Source organism: Octopus bimaculoides, chromosome 1 (genome assembly GCF_046866305.1).
Source record: "Octopus bimaculoides isolate indiv1 chromosome 1, ASM4686630v1, whole genome shotgun sequence".
Classification (NCBI taxonomy): domain Eukaryota; kingdom Metazoa; phylum Mollusca; class Cephalopoda; order Octopoda; family Octopodidae; genus Octopus; species Octopus bimaculoides.
The window spans coordinates 179,456,089-179,476,072 of record NC_142928.1 but is presented as its reverse complement, the minus strand read 5'-3'; the positions used below and the strand labels follow the sequence as shown (position 1 = coordinate 179,476,072).

General features: G+C 32.8%; 1 protein-coding gene across 35 annotated transcripts in view; it reads left to right on the top strand.

The window, feature by feature from the left end:
* The window catches only part of LOC106871676 (zinc finger MIZ domain-containing protein 1), a 459,684-nt gene that overhangs the window by 411,902 nt on the left and 27,798 nt on the right, over positions 1 to 19,984 (top strand). For 21 of the 35 annotated variants that reach the window (XM_089362964.1, XM_089362921.1, XM_089362907.1 and 18 more), the window contains 2 exons: positions 750 to 885; positions 16,415 to 16,681. In XM_089362964.1, coding sequence (XP_089219090.1) covers positions 750 to 885; positions 16,415 to 16,681 — 403 coding nt within the window. The remainder of the gene's footprint in view (positions 1 to 749; positions 886 to 16,414; positions 16,682 to 19,984) is intronic. The other 14 variants (XM_089363061.1, XM_089363006.1, XM_089362974.1 and 11 more) reach the window with 1 other exon arrangement.

Sequence of the window (19,984 nt, the reverse complement as noted above, 5' to 3'; positions counted from 1 at the left end):
TAATAGCTGAAATATTGTGACTGTGACAACCAAAATGAGGACACTTAAAGTATAAGAATATTTCTTTATTTCAGAAATTATGTAATTTGGTTGAAATCACTTACTTAACTTTTTAAGTTAGACAGTATTTTATCTGCTTTATGCCATTACTTTCAAGTTTGCATGGGTTAGATGGATACTTATATGAAGAAGCATTTTATGACTAAACGCCTTTCCTATCGTGAATCCTTATCTCTTTTTCAAGCAAGGGATTTTTTTTTATTCCTCTAGTCTTCAAAAGTCAAGCAATGGGACATATCAACAGGAAATGTAAACACATCATTTTACCTACGCATGTGTGCATGTGCGCGCGCGCACACACACACACACACATTCACACTCAGAAAATTGGCATCTAAACAATTTTCTGTCTATTAATTTCACTCACAAAGCATTGGTTGACCCAGGTTTATAGTAGAAAACACTCAGGGTACCATGCAGTGAGGGAGTACTTGAAACCCTGCAATTGCAAAGCTATCTCTGTAACTACATAGCCATGCTTACACCTGTGTGTGTGTGTGTATTTTCAACGAATATATATATATATATATATATATATATATAGTACTTGTAAAATGTATTTAGTTTCAGAGAACATAGTTCAGATAGATTCACTTGTAACATTTTTACATACCTCTTGTTATTGTTGTTGTATGCATGCACTCAAAATGTTTAAAAATTTCTGAGGATGTAACTTGTCTATGTTTCAGCTATGCTCTCGATGTGGTGTGAGGAGCTGGGAAGGTTATTGTTATTAAGACATCAGAAGACACGCACGCCTGATTCGGCTAAAAGCCCAGGCATGCATCATCAGTTGCAAAAGAATATGCCTGCTGTACCTCAAAAGTAAGTCAAGTTTCTCTTTTACTTAGTTGCTTATTGTTTTTATTGCTGCTTTTGTATTGATTTCTCACTATCGATGTTCTTTCATTAGTCAGTTGTCTACTTATTACAATTCTTGATCAATATGCATTATTTTTCTTCACTTGCCAACTTCTGCACAAAATATAACCAGCATCAAAATGCATTATGCTGCCTTTTGTTAATGTCAGTAGGTTTGTCACAAACCCAGCCTAGATTCCAGATCACCTACCATTGCTCACTTTGCAGATTCCCTTTAGGTTTAATCACATCACTTGCACTGATATAGCAGAAAAACTCAGCCACCTTTTTGCTCAATATGAATATCACAAATGAATTTCCTTCTTATACAACACTTACTTTTTACCAATCCTGTACAATAGAACAGGCTTATATACAATTTAATTACAGTGAGCCAAGCATTTTACTTTTATTTTCTGTTGATAGTAAACTTTCAAAACTTTTTAAGAAAATTTCCTTGAAAAGTTATGTAGCATGACTGATAGTGTTTTCTTTTCATTGATTTTTAACGATGCTATAATGCTAGAAACTTGTTGAGAAAGAAGCATCGTTGTTATTTAGCCTCAGTTCTCTAATGGCAAGTGGATCTATAATGGAAAGCATTTTAACCACGACCAGTCTGGTTTGTTCCTTTCTCCCCCCCCCCCTCTTTTCAGGCATAGTATATTTAGGACTATCATATCCAATGTGTTGTTCTTGAAAAAGAAAAAAAAAAGCTCTAGCTTATGATTTGAGGGGGATTTAGCTGCTATTTCTCACTAGGTTTAAGCAGTCACATGTAAGTGCCCCTGTTTGTCAAAGCAAGTATAGCTGATTAAGTTGACACCAGTATATTGCTTGTATTTAATTTATTGACTCCGGGAAAAGAAAATAGAAAGCAACTGATGGAATTTGAATTGAGAATGCTAAGAGAACATAACCAAATGGAAATTAATAAACTATCAAGCTACTCTTTCTCAGGCCAGGAATACTATGTTGTACAGCTAGCATTTAACTCAACACACCAAAGAACATAACGAAAAAAATTTTTGTTACCAAAATTTGCATAACAAGAAATTTTCTTAAGATAGTGAAACTGTCATCAGATTCAGCTTATTGAAGTTATTGGAAACAATAAATATTAGAAACTTTTATTCTTTATTCAGTATTGTTTGGAATTATATGTGTCTGCCATAATATATAAGACTTAGAAAGGAAATATTGGGGAAACAAAATATGCTGTTTGAAAATCTTGAGGATGTTTTAGTTGAGTTAGCAGTTATGTTAAATAATTGGTTTAAAACTGTAGACATGTCTTTATTTTTCAAGCTTTCATTGTTTCATTTAAAGGCTACAACAAAGTTATACTGTTTGGGCTTAAGAATAGTTAGCTGTAACATTTAAGTGGGATTTATAAGTTATATTAATCAATATTTATATAATATCTATAATTATCTGAAGCTATATTGAATCTGAATTTAAGCTAGACTTACTGATCAAGTACTCAGTACTATCTCTACTGTTTTCTTGTCTGTAATGGAAGTTTTATTTCGATGTAACTTACATTTTCTGTTTTTAACTCGCATGTATCCTGCTATTCCTGATTTTGCTGTTTATCTTCTGATCTGAGGTCTTTGATGCTCTTAAATTTGGGTTCTTAAGGAAACTACCTGAAGTCTGTCACCTAAGAAGTCTTTCTAATAATATACATAGAATGTGATACCAAGATACTTATCTGGTTGTTCACTATGTTTCTGTCTTCCAATCGATTGTTCCCTACCCCTTCTTTTGTAGCCATTCAAACTAATTCAGAATCTGGTACAAATGGAATCTAAATTTATTGGGTTGGCAAGAAAGTAATTTTGGTTTTTTAGTATGAAATAAAAGTCATTATTTATTTTTTCATACAAAGAATGAACTTTAATCAATTATATATTTTCCATTTTGTTCGATGACCTTTCTGGAAACTTCATGATTCTGCACTCACAGAACTTCTGGTCCCTATCAGCCAAAAACTGAAGCAAGTGCAATTTCAGGTCATTATCATTATTGAAAGTCTTACCAATCAGAGAATTTTGCAAACTTAGAAATAAATGGTAATCTGATTGGTGCAAGGTCAGGGCTATATGGTGGATGTGACATCACTTTCCAACCAAGCTCCAATAATTTTTCACGAGTTAGCAAAGACGTGTGGTCTATCGTTGTCATGGTAGAACATGATTCCTTTATGATTTACCAATTCTGGCTGTTTTTCTTTGATTGCTTCCTCCAGTTTCATTAGTTGTTGACAGTAAACATCTGAATTGATCGTTTGGTTCCTTGGAAACAGCTCAAAATACACAACACCTTTGTAATCCCACCAAATTGACACCATGACCTTTTTTTGATGCAATTCAGCTTTCGAAGTGGCTTATGCTGCTTCATTACATTTGGACCATGATCATTTTTGATTGATGTTATTGTAGACAATCCATTTTCCATTACCAGTGATAATTCGTTTAAAAAAAAGGTTGATTTCATTGGATTTGAGATGCATATCGCAAATATTGATTAATTGTGTTAAGTGAATCTTTCAATTTATGTGGGACCCAAATATCGAGCTTCTTAATGAGTCCTAGACATTTTAAGTGATTTTCACTTATATGACAATCAGATTCAATTATGGCTTTGATTCAGTCATCAACAACTTCAGTAGGTCGACCAGAACATTGGTCATCTTTGAGTGAAAAATCTCCAGAACGAAATTTTTTAAGCCATTTCTGACATGTGCATTCTATTAAGCAGTCAACACCATAAACTTCACATATCTCTTTGTGAACTTCAGCAGCTTTCTTGCCTTTATGGAAATAAAAAAAGTAAAATATGGTGAAAATGTTCATTTTTGCACTCCATGTTAAAATTGACACTGAACTAACAGCTGCAAATAAAATGACATGCAATTTGCTTCTAAAGTAAGCTCAAAGTAATGGCTATCAAATGTCAAAAGGAAAAAAATCATAACATTGACAAAAATCGTTAAAAAAAATTGTAACTCTATCTATTTGCGAAAAACGAAATTACTTTCTTGCCAACCCAATATATGGGTTTTAAAGTCAAATCAATCTAGGTTCAGTAGCATACAAAGTATGAGAGAAGTTGCAACTTTGAAATAGGCTGTATCTTGAGTATATTAAATTCAAACTAAGACTCCAGTAAGCAGATCAGCTTCACATTCATTACTATAATTGTTCACTACAGCTAGACTCCATTGTCTGTTGTTAGTTATTTTTTCTCCTAGAAATTCATTTCACTAAAGTCAAGATAAGACTTGTGTGTGTAAAGAATCTTCAGCCTGGTTTTTAAGAGAGTGAAAGCTTTTCCAAACATGTTTCTGCTCGCAACTATTCTGATTATATCCACTTACGAAAAAAAAAAACTAAAAACTAAATGAATTACACTCATACAAATGTCCTGGTACAATGATACAATAAAGTTTGGAGTTAGCAGCCACTTTAATAATGTTTAAAACAAGAGCAAATTTTACTTTACCTACCTGTGGTACTCCTTGACTAGCTTTTGTTAGTGTTTTCATTAAGTAGATAGCTAATTAAATATCTGTTTGTCACTCAATAAATTCTGTCAGCCTTTTCTCATAAGATTTATATTTTTGTTTTTATTTTTCAAATTACTGGCCAGAACAGTGACTGAATTTTGCTGTTTTGATTTGTCTTTTTTACTCTGTATTTTCTTACTTTATACTATCATAATGAACAACTAGTTTCTCACTTTTTTCAAATGGTTCTTAAAGTCGCTACTTCTTTTTATTTGAACTCAACACTTATTTGTCATACCAGATATTGCTTCTAGTATAATAAAGTATAATAATGGATTATTTGTTGGAGTTTGTGTGTGGATTCAGAAGTAGTAATATTTTTATTCTATCTGCTAGAATCAGCTTAAAGTAGAACACATGTTAACTTTGTGCTGTAAATAAAGTTAACTATTATGAGTACATCCTGCTGAATTTATTAAAACACACCTTTAAAGGCAATGCCCTACATTTTCACTTTTCACACTATCAACTTTTCTCAAACACATTTTCTGACACAGATAGCCAACTCTACAAAGGTTACACTGTTTTCCAGTTCCTAAATCTGTTTAAACAACAGTTGTCTTTTTCAATAACATTCTTTATTGAATAGAAAGGCGTAAAATAGGATGATTTCACATGAAGAGCTCTGATGAATTGTTTTGTGATAATTATAATAGAAGAAAGAAAGAAGAAGGCAAAAATATTGTCTAGTAATCAGAGACTGGAAATAAGAAAAAGAAATATCCTACACCTGCAGAATATGATGAGTGTATATGTAGTACACAGTCTTGAATATGATTTCTACCTCGGTATTTTTTTCTGCTTATTCAATATTACAATAACCCATTAAAACAATTATATCAAGAAAATTTGCCTTTAAAACATTGCTTTATTTTGATTGCCATTTTGTGTAGTAAATCTTATAAGTCTAGCTTAGTAGCATCTGTATTTTATTTGTCATTACCAACCTATAATCTTATTGCTTTAAATTTATCACCAGCAGGGTTTGTCTTTGATATTAGTCTGTTCTTGCTATCAACTTTATATCTTCCTATGTAAAATAATGAATGCTGAAATTTCTTCACCTAAGTCTTAATATATTTTTTTCAGCTGGGAGAAATTTTGTTGTTAGCTAGCAGCATTTCATTATTTAATATTCTTCCATGTTTATCTTCTATCGTTGGACAGCACTTTCAGGCTATATTTATTTATTTTTAAGATGATTCCTGAAAAGTAGTGCAAAGAAAGATTAGACACTTCTACACTACTCCTACTACTACTATCTGTTAGCTGCATAGCAAGCACCAGCTATAGAAATGGATTTAAATTATAGTTGAATTCTCCTGAATATATATATATGTTAGTGGTGTTTCAAATGTGTTAACTCTACCAGAATATTTCAGGAGAAAAATAAATAATAATCATAAAAAATAAAAATAAAATGAAGTCAGATTGGGATCACCTATCTGTTTGCCTAGTGTTGCAAAAGTGGGGTTGGGGAGAATAGGCAGTAAGGTAGAAAAGGGAATTGCTTGGCAAATATGTTATCATTGATGAGTGGTTAAATTTCCTTATTTAGTGAAAATCCTTATTTAACCTATAGAACATAAACTCTTGTAAATACAAACAATTCGACATGACAACAGTCTCACACAGATACCATACCAATAGATTGGATAGACTAGCTTAGAAAAAAAGATGAAGATGGTCATGGCTGGGGCACCTTTGATCATAGATTTGCTCGACCAGAGCTGCCCAGAGCTGATCTCTTAGTGGACATCAGTAAATAAAGAAAAGTTGTTCTTTGAATTGAAATTCATTTCATTGTGTAAGAGAAGTGAGAAATGAAGCAAAATATAATGACAATTAAATCCTATTGCATGTTTATAATTTTGATTACTGTACCAGTTAGGCAACACGAGTTCAATTCCTACCAGATATTCATTGATTATCATTGATATAACATTATATGTGGTGTATTCATAAGTTCTAGGAAGGAAACAAATTGTGTCCTACAGTTAAGTTTCTTTTCATGATTTTTTTTTTTATGTTCATAATTAAAAGGAGTTGTATTAATTACATGAAGGCTGTGACTATAACAAGATATTGCTAGTCAGAAAGTTTCTGCCAGCTAACCAGTATAGCCCTCTTTAACCATTAATTATTTTTGGTGATAAAAAAACCTAGTATTCTATAGCTACTGCTCCAGGATCTCTTGTATGCTAAGTTCTGTTGTGATATGGTTTTTTATCTTTTTATTTGAGAAAAAGGTTGTTCCAACTGTGGTATGTTGTACTTTCATTTTCCCATGATTCATAACCTTGAACTAAGACTGTACATTGAATACTTGACCAAGATAAAATCTCATAGACTATTGTTTTTTTTTTTTGTTTTTTAAAGCAACACTCTTTTAACAACTGGTAGAATCTTCCCATATGAGATCAAAGACTATAAATTCCTAAATCTAGTTAACAGATTAGTGGAAATACCCCAGTTAACCAGTTAACAGATTAGTGGAAATACCCCAACTTGAGAGTCATTGCAAAATTTCAGTCAAGGGCTATGCTATCATATGTAGCTAGTTGACCATCAGAGGTGATGGCAAATACATTCAGAAAAGTTAGAATAAGAAGGTTTAAAAATAGGAGTTAAATATTGACCATCCACCTGCCACCAATAACAACAACAACAACTATTGTTAGATCATTACTTCACCTAGTGTCACAATGACAGCCCCTGGTCAGGTCTTGTTAGCCAACCTCATTTCGACCACATTCTGAAGCCATATTTTTCAAATCAAAACTACTTTGAAAATCTATCTTCTGCTGTTTAAATCTGATTTTAACATAATAGTCTCCTATTGTATATTGTATGAGTGAGTATGTTCTATTCCTTATGTTAACATCCTTAATTAATTTATTAATTTATGGTTGCCACAAACAGTGGCATTCCTTTATGATTGCCATTTTCCATGCTGCATGTATTACTCGATGGGTTTTGAAATTCATGTACTTTCACATGAATTATTAGAAGAACATGAGCTCTTTCTATTCCTTTGCTCACCTTTGAAGTATGTGTTCCATTTTGTTTTGTTTCTAATGACAATGATCAAGCCTAGCAACTACTTTACTTCAGCCTCAAGTATTTTTCCGTGACTATGAGGCAAGATTTGAACCAATAAGTTTTAAAATGTTATGTTGAAACCGAAACAAAACACATGGACTTTTGAGTGTATGTATGTGTATTTTAAGAGATCTAAAAATAGTATAAAACATCTGTAATTAAAACAATGAAGACCTGATATATATTTTGCAGAGTTTATGTATCTGAATAGTGGTCTAAATAATGTCTGAATGACAACAAACTTCTATTGTAAACTGCCTATCTAGATGGCCTCAGTATCTGATTTGTAGGCTTACTGAAAGTTATATAGATTATACATACATCTCTTGAGGATAGGACATGGGCACTTACTTGAGAAATCACACTCTTCATATATAGATGTCGTCAATCATGCAGTTTGTCTTCAATATTTAAATACTGAAACATAAATGTGTTCATCCACTTTGGAGTATTGCTCATGTCTATGAGATAGTACTGCTGTGACATGCGCAAATGTCTTACACTTCTTCCAAAAGAAGGCCATTTGACTGACTGACAATTATTCATTCACCAAAATACTTCAATCATTGGATCATTGATGTGCTGTATTCTCTCATTGCTTTGTCTTCCACTACTACAATTGCCTTTCCATTTTGTCTTTTTTGAGTTAGCTAATTAACATACTGTCTGCTAGCTGGCCCACATACCCTGCACACCTCTTCCTTCCTTCCATTGCTCTCACTATAACATAATACTTACTTGTACTTGTGTCAGTGTTTACTGGGGTGAGTTGAGCTGGCTCAGTCAGTAAGTTCACAGCATCACAACAGAAGCCGACTACACTTGGCAATTACAAACCTCAGCACAGAGGTCACAGTTCAAACAATGGACACCTTATATGTGAGAACTCGATATTGATTCAAAATCAGATCTAATTATAATAACAATCTCATATTTTCAGCTGTCCGCTTTGCTGTTTATGCTCTTTTGGTAGTAGTTTTTGGTACAACTGTATCAGTTGAGTTCATCCCATGGATTACCAAACCAAGATCCCAGCAAAAATGATAAAACTTCAGAGTTTGACACAAAACCCAAAGATTCAATTTGGAGGATTGTTGATTGCAAACCACACTATCTCAGTTGTATGCTTGCGGGTGGAGACAGTGTGTCAAAACTGCATCTTCAAACAGTTTGAACTCACTGACTTACCACCCAGAACTGTAACCTTCTGACTCACTCTTCAGTCATAATCCCCCCACCACCCCAGTGGGTCTCCCACCAACAGACATTCAAGCTAAGCATCAGCTATATCAATCTCATCTGTTTGAGGGGGCCTGTAAAAACCATTTCACTCTCTGTCCTCCCTAAACAAAATTATGAATTTTAAGTTCTTCTGGATACCTTGCTGCTCACCTGGAGCAAATTAATTCTCAGAAAGATGACACACTTCTTTCTTTCTAGTTAATTATCAGAGCTTAACTTTCTCAGTATGCATGAATAATTTCATTGAAAATAACCAGCTTAGCTAATATACTTTTTCTCTCATTCATTGTGTGTGATTATTTGCACACATCACATGTGTGTGTATGCATATTTATGTCAGGTTGGCAACACCTTTTAATCTGTGATTCAACTCAGGTAACAGTCAAACAATAGATTAGTAATGTGACTAAGCACTATTATATTATGGTTTGTGTTAAGTTTTAGCAGTTCCTTGTTTATAAAAGTTAACCTTTTCACTCAGCTAATCAAAATTAAATGAGGCCAACAATGTGGCTGTTAAGCAATCACTTTATCTCCTAGAAACAGCAGCCAATTCTCTTTCAAATTACAACTTACTGTCTTTAAATGAAACAACACAAATGATGTAGTTATAGAAAAAGAAAAAAGATAGGATGGCCACAGCTGGAGTGTTTTTGATCAAGTGTTTGATTATTTGAAGCAGACCTGGAGACTAAACAATAACAACCTAAATAGCAACAATAACAAACCTAAATCAAGCCAACAAGGAAGTCTCTATGTGGTCATATGACCTTCTGGAAAAGCAGTCAAATTTCACCTAGTCATCTTAAACACGGAAGAACAGATTGGTTTATGTAGTCTATGATATGAGGACTGGAAATAAGGAGTAGTCATGGTTGGAAAACTCAATATCTTGTATTGCTTGTGATAGATTTCTTCGTTTTGAAACGCAGTCGTGTATTGTCTTTGTATTTAATACATCCTTCTCTGAAGGACTCTGGGGAGAAAAAAAAACATTTTTTTTTTTTTTAATGCTTTGATATTGGTTTAGATATGTTCTCTTTTTAACTTCAGATACAGTTATCATTGTTCTTTTAGTTGCAGTACATACACAAAAGCCACTGCTCACTGTTCATAATAGAAATATGTTTGTGTTGCTACTGACAGAAAACTACTAAATATTTCTGTCTAGTGTGGCAGGCTTTGTTTAACAAAGATCAATTTCCTTTTCTTGCTGTTTTATCACTTTGTTCTTGCTGTCTTCTGTGCTTGTTCTATTGTCAGTGTTATTATGTGAAGAGCCAACTATAACATTCTTAGCCATATATTCAGCCCATAACTATTATTCCATCATTAGAATTTGAAAAGAAATGGAAAATATGCAAGTGAGCCAGTACAATTACATTGCAAATAACTATTTTAAAGTTGTTTTCTTTCTTTTTCTTTCTATCTTTATAATAGTCATACTGATTGATAATAATTATGAGACAAACTTATTTTAAATCTTGTCTTTTATGAAGTTGACTCGGGTTATTAACATCACATAGTGTTTACTTTGGTCCTTTTTTGCAACCTTTGATGTCTACCCACCCCATCCTCTTCAAAGGAATTATTTTTACCATAGTTTTTTTTTTTCATATTATTCATTATAATGATCAGTGTTTTAGTGCTATTCTCAATTATTTGGTTTCATTGATTAGTGATATTGATTAAGCATATTTGCGAGTACAACTGGTTTGACAGTGTGAAATATTCTGTTTAAAATATTATATTCTCAATATTGGGTGAAATTTTATTGATGGACAGGTGATAACTATTTTGTCAAGGACTTTTTTTTTAACATACCTACTAAGGTGTAAAAGAGAGCCAGCAGTTTACTTTATAATAATTCTGAGATAATAGTCATTATTTAATTAAAATTTATTCCTACTTTTAGTGTTTGATTAAGATGAGATTGTACAACAATAGTCTTATGACTGCATGTTCAGCGGTTTTGTCTTCATAATATTGGACTTGATAATATAAGTGTATTTACATGTGATAGAATTTTCTGACAAACTTATCTATGTTTAATGACAGAATCTTCGTACACCGGAAGAGAATTACAAGTGAATTTATGCTCTTAATGCTCTTGTTTATTGAGAAAACCTAAACTATTGTAAACATTTTAGAAATGCCAGCTAATTGTGAGAAGAAAAAAAGAAAACCAACTTGCTTTTTAATAAGGTAGATACCATCAACTTAGATAGTTCTGGTAGCCATGAAATAATTAGTACTGTTTAATTATAATTTTCTTGTTTCAAAGACTCGATTTTTTTTTTTTTTTTAACACTTTCATGCCTTCTTAATGTCAATGTTTTTCTATTAGCCTTTTAATACTGCATGCACTAAATATGTTAACACTAACAATTTGTTTTAATTTAGTCTATTCTCCAAACAAGTCTATTTTCCTACTGCAAATAATGCTCAATATTGTACATTTATTGGGAGATACTTTCTTGGCGGATTTGATAAAGGTTATGCTTTAGTGATGAAGTCATGATTAGACCAAATTGTACCCAGTTTTGTCTCCTGTGTTTGCCAGAATAATGAAAATATTAGTCATTGACTACCACATAATTACAAGTTTTTTAATATTTTGTTTTTACATTAAACTTGTTAACACTAACATTTTGGTTGCAATTAACACTTTGAAAGTGTAAATTTCTGCTCCAGAATTGTGGAATATTCCTCTGGACCTGATGCTGATCTTGCTACACTTCAAGTAGCCAATAAATCCCCATATTTAGACAGATGAAACGTTACTCCTTTTGCAATAAGGATATGAATTGAATTCATGTTCAATTCCTTCTGCTTCTAGTGTCAGATTGACTCAGCATGTCTTCAGACAGAAATCAGTTTCACTCTCCAGAGCTGCAGTCTACACCAGTGCTCCACAACTGGTATACCACGACACACTGGTGTGCCATGAGACGATGCTAGGTGTGCCGCAGTGTAACCTGAATATAATTTTTTCTCCAATACTTTATGTTTTTAGTTCAGGTGTGCTGCCAAATTTTGAAAAAAATATGTGTACTGCAAGTGAAAAAAGGTTGTGGAGCACTGGTCTACACTCTTAACTGAGCCTGGTATCCTGTACACCTGCTGGCTTTATTGCTCCAGCAATCTCTAATCAAAGTTTATTGTTATACTCTGGGTGTAAACCACAGTTTTATTCTAAACATATATCTCTGTAATGTAGTAGAAGATACATATTTCTTTTTGCTTTTGTCTGATCATTTTCTCAGCATAAGAAATTACATTCTTCATAGGAAGACCAAAACAAGTCAAGTGGGAAAATAATTTAAGTAACTCCAGCCAATATTATTGTTTGATGGAGAGATAATTTTAACAATGACAGTTATTTTCTCTTTTTATTTCAATTTAAGAGTCAGTTCTTACCCTATCTACAGCTAAGAACTTGGAACAAAAATTAAATATCATAAAGAAATCCATTATTGACAATACTAACATAGAATGATAGAATTGTTATTTTATCATTTTTCTGACACATTTAATGTATCTATCCTGTTTTATCCTTCCTGCTTCTTAAAAGATATGAATCCTTTAACATATTTCCAGCCAGTTTTCATGAAGATTTTGAGGGCAGTCATTGTTCTCCTAGTTTCCTGTAGTTTATGTCAGTGTCACTATCAGATTGACCTCTTGAACTCTAACCAAATGTTCTCACCCTCTATTTCTTTCACTCCTCATCTCTAACTTGGTGAATGATCCTTCCCATCCACTTCATTTTTCTCAGTTTTACCTCCTCAAGTTTAAAAAAGAAAAAAGAGGTTATCTTTTATCTTGGCTCCAGTGTTTACTAGTGTGTGTGAGAGATCATTGTAGCTTGTGACCATCATGATTTTTAAAAAAATCTTTTTCAGCTATAGTATACCTAGGACTACATTAGTGAATATGGTCTTTTTTTTAAGGCTATGTGATTACAGAGACATTTGGCTGCTATTTTTAGCAGTGCAAGTGAGCACATACTTAGCCTTTTTTTAAACAGCCCCAAGTACTTCTGAAATATAATTCTAACTTTTTGCCACTTTTGCTCATTTAATACAACATCTGTGTGTGTGTGTGTGTGTGTGTGTGTGAGAGAGAGAGAGAGAGAGAGAGAGAGAGAGAGAGAGAGAATTAGCAGGTTTATCAGAACAGTGAATAGAATGCTTCGTATATTTGTTTTGGCTCTGTTGCTCTGATTTCAAACCCCGCCAAGCTCACCATAAGAACCTTTCCCTTGGACAACACTGGAGATGTGGAGAAGAGAGACTTGGATGTTAGTCTTCTATAATAAAAATTTTGCCCAGGCTGACACACGTGCAGATACATAGTCAACCCTGACTGATAGAGGTTCTATTTGTGTGTGTGTGTGTTTATATAATCTTTGTGTGAAGAACTACTTTTCACAACCTAGTACTTCTGGTTGAGTACCATTGCACAGCACCTTGGGCAGTTGTCTACTATAGCGCCAGGCTGATCAGTGTGGAAACTGCATGGAAGCCTGTTGTGTGTTTATGTATGTGTGTAATAAGTTGTCAGTCTAGAGTTTCCCCAATGTGTTGTCATTTCTTCAGATATAACTAGACTGGATAATGGATAAAGCTGCAGTAGGGAGACAGGGAATATAATTGATTGAGTAAGATAGATATATATCTAGGTGCAGGCATGTTTGTATGAATATGGAGTTCAGTTCATTACCACATAATCTCTAGTTCTTTCACACTGCATGGCACCTTGAGCAAGTGTCTTCTACTGCAACCTTGAGTCAACCAATACTTTGTAAATGGAATTGGTTGACAGAAACAATATGGAAGCCCATCATATATCTGTGTATGTTTGAATGCTTGTGTATATGTCTGTGGTTGTTTATATTCCATGCCCTCACATGAAAATGTTTAGCAGAAAAAGAACAACGACATTATAATTGCATTCTCTGTCCAAAAATTTTCCTTTGCCCCAGCAATTTTGAAGATGGGCTGAAAACCAATAAGGGTTAGCTACTGGAAAGGCATTCAGTTCTACTCCATACATTTTCATCCCATGCTAGCATGGAGAAATGGATATATGTCCTGAATGGGAAGAAACTTATGATTGTCTCTTTTGGTGCCAATTAATTCATAGAAAAGTTCTTAAACATGCTTCATTAATTCAGCTGACATGTTTTAGGCTCTAACTCTTCATTTGAAAATGAGGAAGATAAAGAAACTGATGTTATTTATGTTGCTGTCTATCTAGTTGTTGTATATACACATATGCATATGTGTATAGTTAACTCTTAGCTTGTTATGGGAACTCCGGTAATGAAGCTCTGAAAATTTAAATCATTAACCTGATATGTGTTTGTGTCTGTCTCTGTGAATGTATTTTATTTTGGTTACTCTTTCTATTTCTCACTGTCTTGCAATCTATTCTAAAAGTAAAGTATGACATTTGATCACACAAATATTAAAATGGCTAACTTTTTCTTACAATTGTTGTCTGATAAACACTACAGATTTTGTGATCAAACGTCACTTATCTATAATGCCAAATCCAACTTAATTAATGGTTCAAGTAAAGTAAAAAGAAATATAACTGCTAAAAGTGATAACCCTAATAATGATCTTGTTTGGTCAAGCAACTTGTGATTCATTATTCAAAGCATGTTATTATTTTCGTACCTTTTTCTTGCTTTTTGTCCCAAATTTTAACAGGCAGCCATAATAGCTTTGTTCTAAGGTCTTCTATTTTGAACCTCTGTTCTTGTTACTACTACTACTAACATGCAATATCCATTCATGCTTCCTTCTTTTATTAACAACACTATCTTACACACATTCAGTCAATCATTTGTTTAATTTCTCTTCAAATACTGCTTAATCCTCAACTTTCACTAACATGTTAAAAGAAGTATATGCATGTTTAAATCTATTTTTGTACATAAGAGCAACTTAACTCTATTATTGTCAGTTTGGCTTTCAATTTCTTCCATTCAATTGATTATAGGAAAAAACATAACAAGCATTAACATCAGTATTGAAAATATTTTCTTGTGAATTTTGATTATTCACACTTAGCATTTGTATGTATATATGTAGATACATGTGAAAAAATATGCATTCACTCTATAACTCAATAATACAGTTTTGTTTCTATTTCCTCAACTAAATATCTGCCATTTTTCCCGTTGCAAATGAAATCTTGAGAAAATTTTATTATGGATATTTTTTCTTATGTAATAGATATTATTAAGAATTATCTACATGGCTACATGAGTGGCATGTTCAGAAAAACTTTAAAATATTTAATATCTCATTTAGTTAAATCTTGTCACAAAATTCTCAAATAACCCTCAAAACATTTTATGTAAGGCTAACATAATTTGTGTGTATAATCTCACCAACTGTAATCTACAAACATTTATTTATAGAAGTGAAAAAGTATTGCCTTTATACTTCTTTTTTTCTATCCTTCAACCCAAGAAATAGTTATGGTGTTGATTTTCAGAATCAGTCAAGGGGTTACATAATCCACTTGTCAGTAAGTAAAGAATAGGTTTACTCTCTACTTCTCATCATCTTCATAGCTATAGGAAAAATATTGTCTTTGATACATCTCTGCATTTTTATAACATACCTGTAACATGCAAATGCCACCACAAATGTCATAGATTCTGTATCACCTTTCACACATAATAATGGGTGTATTTGATGGGATTTAAAAAAATTTATTCTTCCCTGTATTGAACTGATTGTGGTGTTACAACTAGTTACCTGTCTTTCTTGGGACCATCCATATATTCATGGAACTTGTGTGACTAATTTCTTCCACTTACACTATTAAAGTGAATCAATACTCTCATTGGTAAAAGTAATCAAAACAAATTTGGAAATAAACATTATATCTAAAGAAAATAGATGCCTTTTTAATAAAATTACACTCTGATTCTTACCTTCCTACATATCAAATATAAAAATATTGACTTACACATCCAAATGACAACATTATAGCCATCACCATCCTCTAATTACTGAATGAAGATTTGCTTGATTTTTAGCTTTTATCACTTTTTAATTTTATCCTTAAATTCTGTTGCATTATTCTGGCTGAAGCTTTTCCTCTTGATATTTATGCGACTTTATAATGCCTACTTTTCTTCACTCTTCTCTCTCTTTGTTCTCCATGGATGCACTAATGCATATAAGATTCTTCTGGTGGTATTATCTCTTTTCAGAATTAATATTCTTAGGAATTGATTAAATTTTGTAAATTATTCCACTTACTCTAAACTCAAGAATTCTTCAAAGCTCTCGTTTTCTTCTTTTCCGTCAGTGGAAAAAAAAAATGTCTTTTATTTTCTTTTGTTATTTCTTCTAATTGTAACCTAGAAACTATACTATTTATTCCATCTATAATGGAATCGTCTGTTTCTATTTTTCTTTAATTTAAATTTGTCAACGGAAAACCAAGAGCCTATAAAATCTCAAAGGCCTCACATCACCCTTAAATATTTTTCTGATATATATTTTTTTTCTTGAACACTCTTAAGCATTCGATTTCTTTACTTTTTAGTGATCCTAATGCAGCATGGCCCACAGGGAACCAAGGTGGCCAAACTCCTCAGTCTCTCTCTGTTGTGACTACAGTGTGGGGTGTTACTCAAACCACTCAAAGTGGACCTTTTACTCACAGCACACCTGGCTACACTAACACAACTATGTCTACCCCAAATTATACCCAACAACCACAAAGTTTTGCTGGCAGTCAGATGCAAAAGGCAGCGTTTAATCAACAAACTATGCCATATAGAAGGGAATCAGCAAACTACAACCGCCCAAGGTAATTTTGCATTGTTTCTTATAAAATGTCTATTTTTTACCCCCATTCTTACACTTGTTAACCATAAGATTATATATTTTATGTTAAAATTAGCTATGAAAAAGTACCATTTCTCTCCCCTATCTTTATTCTGTTCTTTAATTTTCAAAACAAATCCTCTTAGTTTTTCTCAAATTTTATTCTGATTTTTCTAAGTTCACATCCAAATATACTTTATTCCATCAAGTTTATGAATCATCTCACCCTTCTTATTTAAAAATTTATCTTGAGAATATTTTTTCATCAAGTTGTTTGCATTCTAAGAATCGCCAATGGTTGCTTCATTAGGATGCTGGCCTTACCAGCCAAAAATCCACAAAGACAATTGTCTTTCTGTTGCCCAGTCCACTAAGTAATAATAATAGAGAATGGTAGAATAGTAGGGTTCACTGCTGCAATCCTTAAATTCTCTCATGAACTCTTCAAAAGAAACACATAATCTCTAATGACCCATTGATGGATTCTTCTAATAAAGCCAGTTGGCTCTGCTGATTATATTTGAGCAATAAAAATAAAGTATCAGTTTATGAAGTTGCAATGTTGGTTAACAATATTGTTACTGAGATTTTCATCTGGGTTTCGGCATCAAGAGTTTGTCACCAGCACCTTCAAGTAGAAATGTTCTTGACATCAAACAATGCTTACTCTACAAACATCTCTTTTTCTCATTGTTTAATAGACATTTTATTAACTAACAACTGCTGGTTTAAAAAAAAAAAGAAAAAAGAATTTAATTAAATATTTTAACTGAATCAAACCTGTATTTCTGGACAGTTGGTTGTTGTACTGATTATCTAGCTTTACAACTGCATCCATTTTGCTGCGGGTAGACTAAACTCTTTAGTCTGTAATGGCTGTGAGTAACAGAAAAACTTTGATGTAACACACCACTTTCATGGCTGCCACAGTTGTCAAATCTTTACTTTGCACGTAAGAAAATTACTGTCTATAATTTCATCTTGATAGTGTCAGTATCTTTGAAGAGCTGTCAAAATAGCCATGTTGTTTTCTTTTGAAATACATGACCTTATTTCGTTGTATGCCATGGTTTCTAATCAATCAATTCTGGTGAGGTTCTATTTAATTTTCTCAATATGTGCCATCTACCAAGTAATAGATTTTAACTTGCTCCATTGCATAATATCTGATACTATGTTGAGATGAAACTTTATTGGTCTTTTGATGATTGCTGTACATACTGTAAGGTTTCTTATTGACGTTGTAGTTTGTTTTTGCTTCAGAAGAACAGATGATCTCTCTGCTTTAGAATCTCAGGGATAGAAATGTTATTAAAAAGTAAAGTTTAAAAAAAGAAAATCATGCTGCAGTTAAGAATTAGTACAGACTTCTTATAGACTTGTAGAAAGTAACATATAGACTGTATTCAAATATATGTGTAGAATAATTGAATGATTAAGATGTTGGATTACAAACCCAAGTTCATTTTCTTTGCATATAAACAAGATACATGACATTGTTTGTCTTGGTCAACTTAACTAAAAATAGCCAGCACTACTATTAAGTAATATATTCAGCTCTTAAAGAAGACTGGGTGATAAAAGTCAGACTTTAAAAGACTGTTCAATGTTTGTTAGCTTTAAAAAAAATGAAAATAATATATATACTCTTTACAAACAAAAACACAGATTTCCATACAACACACATTTTGCAGCATACCTGCCGTTGATTCCTTGGATAACTTACCTTTTTGCTGTGGTTGGTTGACCAATCCTCTTCCTTATGAAGGATTCATTTTGTCAAGGACAGTGTTGAATGCAGCCTCTCTGCTAGGTGATAAAACTCTTATCAATCTTCAAGTGGGGCTGCTGTTAACAGCAGTGAATGATACTGCCCTGTTGTATCTGCTTACCGTTAGACAAACTTGGTTGTTTGTTCGTTAAAAGTTTGGTTGGAGGTACAACACAGAAGCAGTATCAAGATATGATCTGCAAATTTTTTTTTTGGGGTTTTTGGGGATCTCAAGAGTTTTATCACGTAGCAGAGAGGCTGCATTCAACACTGCCCTTGACAAAATGGATCCTTCATAAGGAAGAGGATTGGTCAACCAACCACAGTCAAAAGGTAAGTGGTCCAAGGAGTCAACAACAGGTCTGCTGCAAAATGTGTGTTGCTCTTAATGCATGTCTACACATGCACAATGCATGTATATGTGTAGGATCATGTCCTTTGCTTATCTAAAGCCTGGTCATAGGTTGTTTCTAGCAAAGATTTACAGAAGGACTATCAGATACACCAATGAAAGTAAGAGACTGTGAGTTAAGTGTTGTGATGGTTTCTTGGCAGTTTTTATTTTATATATTGTAATTAATGTCTTCTGTTTAGACAAAACAAAGAGAAAGAAAAAAAAGAAGAAAAATGCTCTTCCTTAAATTGTAATTAATATGCTATGAATGGTCTGCTCCAAAGGAATGCAGTTGCTTTCTACATGTTTCAGAAAACTTAGCAAAATAGATAAGAGGAGCGTCTGAACATCTATAAAAAGCAATAGTTAATAACTTGATTCAAGCACTTGTTTACTCTTTTTATGTATTCAATCCTGTGAAGTAGAACAAGCCAGTGTCCTCAAATATTCATTCCTCTAAAAGCTACTGCTGCATCATAAGCAATGTTTCTTTACTTAATTGGAAGTAAGTAATTTCATAAGATCAGAGTTTTATGGTTAAAGAATGGAACATTGCATTTTCTTTTTTTGCTTTTATTAAAATAAAAAACTGAGAGATATGATGAAAGCAGTTATTTTGCTTTAATAATCAATATCTGCCTATATTTTTTGATTCAGACAGAAAAGTGATGACTGGTAGATAAGTTTGTTGAGACTTTGCATGTAGAATTCCATCTGAAGTATTGATGAGTTGCTACAAGCATTTCAGCCAGAAAGAACTGTAGAATAATAATACAACTTTAAGGAGAAAGGATTGTGTATATTGTTTAATACCAGACCTAGAAAAAATAAAAGTAGTAAGAAATAATAAGGCAGCTAATTAACCAAGATCTAAACAGAATGGTTTGCAAGTCAGTCAAAAATGTCTTGTAAGTGAATCTTGCTAGATGTAAACTATATGAAAGCTGTATGTGTGTGTGTGTAAATGTAAAACAGTGTGTTGAGTTAAATCCTTTTTCATAAAATGTGGTAACTTGTCCAGTTACTCAAGTACCAGACTGAGATAAGTACTAAGGAACGAAGTGATTGATTAAAAACTCTGGGAAAGCAATGCTCTAGCATGACCCAGTCCAGTGACTGAA